The sequence below is a fragment of the Xiphophorus hellerii genome, chromosome 12 (genome assembly GCF_003331165.1).
Source record: "Xiphophorus hellerii strain 12219 chromosome 12, Xiphophorus_hellerii-4.1, whole genome shotgun sequence".
Classification (NCBI taxonomy): domain Eukaryota; kingdom Metazoa; phylum Chordata; class Actinopteri; order Cyprinodontiformes; family Poeciliidae; genus Xiphophorus; species Xiphophorus hellerii.
Genome location: NC_045683.1, coordinates 1,754,160 through 1,764,656, shown reverse-complemented (window position 1 = coordinate 1,764,656; position 10,497 = coordinate 1,754,160). Strand labels below are relative to the sequence as shown.

The 10,497-nt window shown below is 37.7% G+C and overlaps 1 protein-coding gene across 1 annotated transcript; it reads left to right on the top strand.

The window, feature by feature from the left end:
- The first annotated feature begins 1,518 nt into the window (after positions 1–1,518).
- LOC116729293 (natterin-3-like) lies at positions 1,519–7,255 on the top strand. Its single transcript, XM_032577722.1, has 4 exons — positions 1,519–1,786; positions 1,935–1,984; positions 2,653–2,731; positions 4,690–7,255. The coding sequence occupies exons 2-4, from the start codon at positions 1,982–1,984 to the stop codon at positions 5,796–5,798; spliced, it is 1,191 nt and encodes a 396-aa protein (XP_032433613.1). The 5' UTR covers positions 1,519–1,786; positions 1,935–1,981; the 3' UTR covers positions 5,799–7,255.
- Positions 7,256–10,497: the final 3,242 nt, after the last annotated feature.

The following is a 10,497-nucleotide window of genomic DNA, read 5'->3' as shown; positions in this document are numbered from 1 at the left end:
TTTCTCTCAGGAGGGACGTGGGTTAGAGCTGCTGGTGACTGACTCACCTGTTAAGTGTGATAAAAGGTACAGGGACTCGTTAAATATATGAATATCTTGGTCATTTCTTTCCTTAATTCATTAAATGTTAGTGAAATGGAGGCAAACAGTCTGTAGCTAAGCTAACTATGGTTGATAATCTCACAGTCTACTCACCTCTTGGAGAAAAACCGGGTCACTAATTTTACCTTTTTCTCTCTCTGTCTCTCTATTTTTTTGAAAACCTACATTATTATTTTTTTAGCAGCATAGTAACAGCCACAGTCGTTCTTGTTTTCCACTGACTGCTGCTGAACATCGTCACCTCAAGATCCAAGCAGGAACCATTTTATGCAGATCCGGGGGGTTCAGGGCCACCATCTGCTTTTTGGTCTGGGAGGAGTAACATTTAATTTTTACTGCTAAAAACAATTTTATAAAACACAATATAATTAAAGTTGTAATTAACAGGGCCCCTTTTGGGCCCCTTTTTTAAATTTCTATGAACAAAATAAATAAACAAATAAATTGTGGAGGGCCCCCTGTTGGTCAGGGGCCCTTGGAATTGACATAAATTTCCCCCCTATACAGCGACGCTGCCTAACACTGGAAAAGGTTTGTCTGACTCAGTTTGAGGAAGTGAGAAAATAAAGGTGTCATGATATGTGGTGGAGGTGGTGAGGCAGAACGCAGTGGACCCAGGATGAAATTAATGATGGTGATTTAATAATGAAAATAAGCACAAACAATGCAAAGTCCAGGCAGCACAGCTGAGAGGAAAGGCTAAGGCTCAACACTGGCAGCAACTGGCAAACTAGTAGACATCTAGCAACAGACTAGATGGGAGAGCAAGACAGATAAAACAGACTGGTAGGACAGGATGGGCAAGGACCCGACAAAGATACAGAAACACAGGTGACATTAAATACACAGAGGGTGATCAGGGAACGAGACACACCTGGGAACAATCATGGTGATCAGGGAACGAGACACACCTGGGAACAAGACACACCTGGGAACTGTCAGGGTAATCAGGGAACGAGACACACCTGGGAACAATCAGGGTAATCAGGGAACGAGACACACCTAGGAACAAGACACACCTGGGAACAATCAGGGTGATCAGGGAACGAGACACACCTGGGAACAATCAGGGTGATCAGGGAACGAGACACATTTGGGAACAATCAGGGTAATCAGGGAACGAGACACACCTGGGAACAAGACACACCTGGGAACAATCAGGGTAATCAGGGAACGAGACACACCTGGGAACCATCAGGGTGATCAGGGAACGAGACACACCTGGGAACAATCAGGATAATCAGGGAACGAGACACACCTGGGAACAATCAGGGGGAAGACAGGACAACACAGAGACTCAAAAGACACAGAAACCTAAAAATAAACACAAAAGGTGTTCGGTTTCAGTTTTACGTTATTTGATAAGATGTGTTAATGCAAAATAAAAACATTCAGTAACAATGCAATAAATTCACCTCAAACACCCTGAGGAGGCTGGTAACAACCAACAACCAATCCTGAGTGTCTGCAGGAGTCGTGTCTTTATTTGGTGTTGTGTGAGTTGAATTAAGCTCTGATAGGCTCTTTAGAAAAATCCTCCTTCAGATAATCAGATATTAAAGAAGCGTCAGGCTGAGATGAAACCATTTCTACATCTAAAACAAACCTGCAGGTTTATTTCACCCACTGAAAAAACCAAGACCTGAGAACTCGTCAGCTGGTCAACGACTCTTCAGCAAATCAGGTAAAATGTTCACTTTCTTAACTCTGTTCTCTCAAATAATATATTAGACCATCATTATGATTTTAAACTACATCTGGTTTTAGATGATTAGATTAGTGTTATTATTTTTGGATTGTAACTAAAACTGACTCGTCTCTGTTATCTACAGTTTCTGCTGTTGCTCTGCTGCTCTGAAGTCGACCAACACGGACAGAAATGGTAAAGTAAAAACAGTCCGTTGTACTTTTCACCAAAAACAATCATTTTAAAACTCTGCTAAACCTTATGAACAGACAATAAACTTTATGAACAGACAATAAACTTTATGAACAGATCAGTATTCAAGTCTATTGATTGAAAAACTGGAATAATCCAGACAATAATTTGAAAAATTGCGTTTCATGCAAGTTAAGCCATTGAAAAAGATAAAAGTACTGAGACATTTGAGAAATATGGAATAACATTAGTTTCATAAATGATGCAGCAGCCAGGTTAAATTTAATAGATTTCCCCGTAATAAAATCCCTTCTTTTTAACTTGGATCATTTTTTATTAAAGCTTGTTTCTTGATCTCCAGCACTGTGCATGTATCATACACATAATCAAATTATTTTACTTCAGAATAGTATTTTTAGATAAGAGAAATTCTGAATTTGTGCACCAATTAAAGTAAACTGAAATATTAATTGTTTTCCAAAAATCCTCTCAAGTTTCAAGTTAAACATTTAACTTGATTTTTAAAAAGTAAATCAACCAAAAAGACATGAGAGGGAAAAAAAAAATTACTCTAATTGATCTGTCCAGTTTGTTGTGTTATGCTGTTTCAATTAATGCAGCATTTTATCGTCATTATAACTGATAATAACTTTGATTTCTGCTCCTTCTAGTTGCCGTTGCTGTTGCTGCTGGTTGCGTCCTCAGCCAGTCCTCTGGACGCCGACAGGAACCAGCAACCAGATGGAATCGGTAAGAAGGAAGAGAGTCGGATCCATCTTTTAAAAAATAAATGTTTCTGTAATGCTGTTGTTGAACTCAGTATTTTAGCTCTGGTGCAGAAACAGACGTTTGCATCATGAGTTGAGATTTAAACTTGAATTTTATTACACTCAGAATTAAACAACAAAATGTGGCAAAAAAAGGAATATAAAGCAACGTAAACAACCACAGGACCAAAGTGCTGCACATGATCATATGATACAAATATGATCAGTCATAAAATCAATGAGCGAAATATTAAAGAAAAGTAATAGTTAAATTAACAGAATGCAGTATGATGGAGTTAATATCTCAGATTTGGGTTAAATTTTTGTGCCTGTTAATGCAGAAACATTTTGTTCCTTAAGACCAGCATCAATTTTGACCCCTAAATTAGTAATAATATTCCTGCTGGGCCAAGGAGCCGACATCAGTCACCAAAAATCATCACCTCTCTCTTCCCTCATTTAGGTTTAGAAAACTTAAAAATAAAATTTAAGAAATCTCATGTTTCTTAAAAATAGAGACTAAAATGAAAGTCTTTAGTCTCTAAAGAGGAAAGAGTCCAGAAGCAGTGATGGTATAGTTACTTTGAAAAAGTTACTTTAATCACATTACTGATTACTCCTTGAAAAAGTAACTTAGTTAGATTACTGATGACTTGATTTGGAAAGTAACGAAGTTACATTAAAAGTAACTTTTTTACTTACTTTCAGCTGCTGCTAACAACACTCTGCAGCTGTGAAGATTACATTGATCTTTGCCAATATTTAATTGCAAGTTATTTTATAAAGGTAACATCAACAACGTGTCTCCATTTATATGGTTGAGCTGAAGGGGAGATTGTTTAACGGTAACAACAGTACAAAAAAAACTTTCATAATTTGAGCGTGTTTTTGTGTTTCTATTGTCTGGAAAACTATAAATAGGATTTTAGAACTACAGTGTTAAAGCAACATCAATCTAGGAGGCAGATATCAGAATAAAGATACAAGTTTATTAAAGCAATTGCAATTGGAGAAAGGTCATTTAACACACAGTGGTCATCAACACACATGAGTGTCAAAAGAGTCTCTCTGGCTGCGTCGCCTCAGTAGCCTCCTCTTATACAGACTCAAACACGTAGCCAATGGAGAGATCATTAACCACACAAAGAAAGGAAAAAAACAATAAAGCAATAAGTACAGACAGTTTCTTCTTGACAATAGGGCATAGGTGACACACAGGTCATCTGATGGAAACATCTGCAGTCTCGAAGCGTTGAACCACAAACACTTCTGCATATAACACTTTTATTGACCTTTTGTTGTACGCGGTTTACTTGCAGAATCAACAGTTTATTCTTGGATAGTTAAGTGAGAAAAAAACCCTATCTATTGTCCTTTTGTTCAACTCACAAGTCTTGCATCCGTGCAGCTCAGAGGCCCCAATTAACGGTGGCTGCTGAGTGAGCTAGATTGTGGTCAGGAAGTTTCCTGTTAAAACAAGTCTCCAGAGAACAGACAACTTGTCACCCTTAAACCGCAGTCAGTGTCAGAAACTGTGACCTTTTAACACATCTAACATATAATAAGATGAAATAAAGAATAAATGAGTAATAAGATTAAATGAGTAATAAGATGAGTAAAACAATCAATAAACACAAATAATAAAAGTAATCAATAGAAGTAAAAAGTAATTGATAATAAAAGTATTCAAAACCTTTATGAAATAAGTCATTAATAATTTACTTCAACAACAGACTACAGTTACTTTCAATAAGTAACTGTAGTCTGACTACTGGATTTGAAATAGGTTAGATTATTCGTTACTGAAAGTGGTCCAACATCAGTAACTCGTTACTGACATCAGTGCCCAGAACACAGCCCTGTGGGACACCACACACAATAGTGGAGACATATGGACATATTCACAACCAACAGTAAAAAACTTTCTTTTTTCTTTCACAGTTTCCTTCCTGAAACCAGATCCAGCAGGTGATGTTGCTAAAATCAAAGCTAACGTGTCTGTCTCGATAATCCGGCATCTTATGACTTCTGCGCCGATCAGACAGAAAATCCCAGTTAACTCGACGCTCCCAGAGTTCGGCAGTACAGGAAAACTGCAATGGGCGACATGGAATGGTTCCCTTCCTAACGGATCCGTTTCCATCCATAACAGCTACGCCAAACGAATCGACTACATCTGCAAAGTCAGATGCAATTCTGGGTTTTACAACCCCAGCATGGGCTCTTACTGCCACTACCCCAATAAAAAAAAAGAGCATCGTTCCTCCTCTTTTCAAGTCCTTGTGAACAAAGATAATTTTGAGATCCTGGAGTGGAAGGAAGGTTCTTATGGTTCTGTTCCACAGAATGCAATCAGAACCTGCTCCAGTGGAAAAATGTATGTAGGGAAGAACAAGTACGGATTGGGGAAGGTTGATCCGAAAGATAAATGTTTTTATCTCCCCTGGAAGGGAAAAGAGCATTGGTACCAGAAGAGCTATGAGGTTCTGACCCACATGAAGGCGGAAGAAGATTTAATCTCTGATGTCAAATATAATATAGAGAAAGACAAGATTTTCAAAGAACCTCCAAAAACCATGCAAAGCACTACTGTCACTAACCGTGCCCTCAGTCCTGTGATGAAGACGGTTTCTTTGCGTAAGACAACCAAAGATGAGAGACGGTGGGACTTCAGCTCCTCTATCAGAGTTTCTGCAAAAATGACCATCAAAACAGGAATTCCCCTCCTTGCAGAAGGACATGTTGAAGTCACTGCAGAGGCGTCTCATGCATTCTCATATGGAAAATCCTGGACAGAAGAAATCTCCCACTCCATCACATTACAGCTTACCGTACCACCAAACCATAGCTGCAAAGTAAAGATGGTTGGTTATCGGTACAGAATGGACATTCCCTTCACCGCCCGCCTGAGTCACATCTATGAAGACGGAGAGACCAGATCAGTCATCATCTCTGGAACGTATCATGGAGTCCAAGTGGGAGATATTGGGACTGAAGTGGAAAGATGTAAACCTCTGTCCAACTCCAAACGCTTTTCTAAAAACATGTAGAACATCTGGAGTGTTAAATAGCTGCTAATGTGTGGTTAGCACAGCTTTACCAGGCATTGATATAGAGCTCCAGCTTCACTTATGCTTTTAATTCATACTCTTTATGCTTCTCATCAGCAGGAGTGCAATGGTGCAGGTAATTGAGTATTTTTCCAGTCCAGGTCTTTTGGTTTAGTACAACCTGCACACTGGATTGTCTATAGTGACAGATGAAAACACGTCTTCTCCAGGTTCATGATGTCACAGATCAAAGACGAGTCAGCAGTTAAAACTCAACCAAACCTTAATAAAATGCAAAAAATAATTGTCAGCCATCAGACAGAAGAATGCAGTCAGTCAGACCTGGTATCCATTCTGATTACATGCAGTTATACAGATTTAAGTCAAACCTCAGACTGCAAACAAACTGTGTGTCTGGAACAGACCGCCGCTCGCATAACTAATGACTGAGTTACTTCTAGTTTGATCATTATTCCATAATTCATTGTTTATGTTTTACTGTCTGTTGTTGAAGATGAACTGTTCTTCTCCAGGTTCGTGATTCTTTCATTCAGTTCTTCTTTAGTGATCCTAGTTTATTGTGTTTCCTATGTCTAGTTATTATTTAGCATTAGATTTATTTTAGTCTCCGCCCCTCTGAGGTGAAACTCATTCTCAGTTTCTGTCTAATCCTCTTACAAAAGCTTCTTTAAATGCATCGCTGAGATAATAAAATTATGGCAAACACTTTTGATGCTTTATTAAAATGTTGTGCCATAATCCATTGATGTTTGTGATTCTTTATGTTTTTATATATAATTGATGTGTTCAGTATTTCCAGAAAGGCCCTGCCATGTTCAGTTTATTTCTCTTTGTTCTTCATTTTTGTAGTTTTTAATGTTTTCTTGGATTCAGTTTGTTTTACCCAAAATGTTCTCACTCATTTCTGTCACGGCTCACTGGCAGATACACAACTTCTCTAACAATCACATTCTGTCCGACATTTATTAAGATTTGATTTTATTCTACCTACATTTTTGCCAGACTCTGAACTTTTAACCAGACGATGCTAAAACAATCTGAACGCTTCTGGTAATTCCCCCAGTTTCTCAGCAGAGGGCAGCAACACGATTTCTACTCAAACTGGTTGGTTGCGTCATAACTCCAGTCTGCATTAGTGGAAACATAACGACACAGAAAGTGACTAAAACGGAAACATAAATTAAACTACAAGTACAAAATCCTACAAATCAGAACAAACCAGATCTTCAGACTGTCTTTGAAAAAACTGCAGAATCAGATTTTAGTTTATACTAAATAAATGACCTTTGTCTTCACCAGTGATGTTCCCCCAGAATGTGGTGAAACTGCTCTGCAATATTTAGTCATTTATGAGTTTGTAAACCATTCAAAATAAAACATTTTCTCTATGAAATATTTGTGCTGTATTTAAGCAGATTCAATAAATCAAATGCAGATTGTGGTGCAAGCAGGGTTGCTTTTGATAAAACATTTCTGATGTCTCTGTTGATGTTTACTATGTTTACTACTGAAAAGAAACAAACTCCAAACTGACTGAAATGCTGTGGACCTTCAGAGAGTTGAGCAAACCTTAATTAAACTGAACCACACAATTAAAACCCTTATTGGTGCTTAAGGCGCCTTCTTCAAACAGAGGAGTCTGAAATCTGTACAAGCAGCGTCTCTCCGGTGCAGTAGCGCCCCCTGGTGGATCTGGTGAGAACAGGATCAATCAGGATATCGATGCGCGCTGGCAGCAGTTTGTGCAGCAGAAGGTCACAGAGGGGAAAGCGCTGAGTTTCAGGTGAGCCTGCACTTTACCGGGTCACCGGAGGTCGAATCCAGCCTGGTTTGAGCTGAGAAAGCGGTTCTGTTTGGGCCCGGATCTCAGGTCGTTACGGACCAGGTCACAGCTGCTGCAACGAGACACTGGAAACCAGTTCAGTCCTCATTCCACTGACACGGAGATAAATAAGAAAAACCTCTTTTAATGTCGGACCTGGTTTTTACAGGAAGGAGATTAAAGTTGATGGTTTATTGGTTGATTTCCAGACTCGCTGTAACGCTTGGGTTGGTTTTAAGGGAGGAGAGGAAGCGGCAGCCTGGCAGGACGGTCAGAAACTCCCAACCACTCTGGTACTGGGAATTTCCCAGTGTTGTCCTTTAATAAACTCTCTTCACTAAACTTACAAGCCGGTTGAACAGCTGCGATAATATCAGACATGAAGGTGAGCAAAGTCCAAACAACCCGTAACGTTACTAAAGAAAGCTAACATGTCCGTCTAGCACGTTTCTTCCACGCTATCTACAGAGAAGCCGTGGCGCATACTTGTGACGTCATTAGCAATACTAGAGTATCTTAAAGAGACACTACACAATTACGGCTGTTACATCGGTTAAAACGTGGCGGGAGCTAACAGGAGCATAAAGTAAATACTAGCTGCGTTTCCTTTCAGCTATTTGACATTTCGAAAGTAAATTCAACAATATCGAAATTGGTATATTTCTTACATCACACAAGTTGTAACCAGATGTTTCCATTGGCGCAACACACGAAGAAGAAGAAGACAGGAAGTAGTTGGAGGATGATGGCGCTGCGCTTTTTTAAAATGATTTATTGCCTGAACAAAATTGTTTAGGTGATTTTAATTGCTTCTTATTTTATGGAAACACTGCAATTGCAAAATTGTGTGACCTTGGAGTTTTGTGCATGTTTGTATAGAAATGCGGCTAATGATGCTACCAACCGTTTCATAGAAATACATTTAGAGCCTAAATGTATTTCTAAAGTCTAAACTTTAGACTTTAGGAAATTTAGGTGTAACAGCAGCATCAAGATATGTAGGTTCACTGAAAAAACTTCCAAATGTTAGAAAAACCAAGATTGAGAATAACAACAATAATAACACAATTATAATTTAAAAAATACTGACATTATTAGAATAGAAATATCCTGCGATCCAACAGATGTGGAACTGAGTCGGATGAATTTTATAAAATGTAAAATCAGAACGGACTATTTACAGTTCAGTACATGGGTGCAGAGAAACAGACGTGCAATCACAGCAGAAATGTTATTAAAAACGAGTGAAAATCTGCAATAACTAAATGTCAGCAGGATGTTGACATGTTGTATCTGGAGCAGTGATGTTACATCTGACAGGATCTGCAATAACTTTAGTTTGTGCATTAAAGAAAAACTGATGAAAATCCAGAATTTAAAAAATACTTTAACTTTAAACAGTCCATCGGTGTAAAATAAGACATTAATCCTTATTTAATACAGTTTTTACTGTTAAAATGTAAAACAGTTTGATGGAGCACAGGTTATTCCTGTCGAATATCTTATTTAATTTCAAACTGACATTACGTCTGTTATCATTTCCTCAGAGTTCAGCGTCTCTGTAATGAAGCCAAACTAGTTGGAAAGTGGAGGTTTGTTTAGTTTCTCCTTCGCTCCACCTTCCTGTCAGCGCTTCCCGTCCCGTTCAGCTGCTGGACCATCTGTTTCTCTCTGAGCGTCCTCTGATTCAGCGCTTCCTCTGCGCCTGACGTTTCTGTCACAAATATCTTCAGCAATATGCTAATAAAGGCTAATAAAGGCTCTGAATATTCATTAGCTGGAGGGAGACAGCTGGGAACTCAGACCTCGTGTCAGGAAACTTTGCAGCGACCAAAATAAGACGTTAATGAATTCTTATAGGCTTGAGTTCATTATACTGAAATGCAATAATTATTTTTTCTTTTTAGATTTTTTTCACATTTTTTCCTATTTACTAAACTGCAGGTTTTTTCTATTTTTCTCTTTTTTTGTATGTTTTTAAATTTTTCTCAAATGCAACTTTTTAAATTTTTCTTTTATTCCTTCTTTTCTAATTACCTTTACTTATTATTTCTGTTTTCAGTTTTTCCAAATGTTCTTTGTTCTCCACCAACATATTGTTTTCTATTCTTTTTCTTTTTTGCTTTTCATTTTTCTTCTTTTGAAGTAAATCCCACATTTTTTTTCTTGTCTCTTTTTTTAAATTAAAACAAAAAAATTCAGTTTTTGTGTTAGTTTTTTTTATACTTTATTCCTTATTTTCTTACTTTCTTTTTTCACAATTTTTTTTTACATATTTCCTTTTTCCATTTTTTCTATTTTTTCCCAACTACAATATTTTTCCTTAATTCTTTTTAAATCTATTCTTCTTACTTTCTATTTTCTTTTTCTCTCAACTGCTATAATTTTTTAATCTTCCCCCTTTTTAGCCTTTTTCTATCTGCAGTATTTTTGGAAACAAGAATAAAACTTTACATTTGGGCTCAAATATAATCATCCATCTCTCCCAGTAGTTGATGAAATGCTCATAAAGTTGCAGTATTACTACAGATATTTGTAGCCATCAGCAAACTTGTGGCTCGTTATTTTTATGTTTTTTGTACATGTTTGAGATCATTTAAATCGGCTGTGAAGCTGTGAAGCTTTGCTGACAGGAAGTCGGGTCGGTGAGAAGCTCCGCTTGTTTTCTTGACCTTCCTCTTCATGCTTGGCTTGTTAAGGAGACGCTGAGTTTTTCCCCATGCAGACTTTCTTCATACCATAAACACCCGACATGGAGAAGTTTTCAACTCATTAATTCAAAGATCCCATTTCCAGTCTGGTTATTATCTGATAATGAATGAAGCTTCTAAATGAATCTTCATCCACAGTTTCTTC

Bases quoted from the DNA above. Each gene is read 5' to 3' on its own strand.
- LOC116729293 (XM_032577722.1), top strand. The intron at 2,732-4,689 runs GTAAGAAGGAAG...TTTCTTTCACAG, and splicing joins CCAGCAACCAGATGGAATCG to TTTCCTTCCTGAAACCAGAT.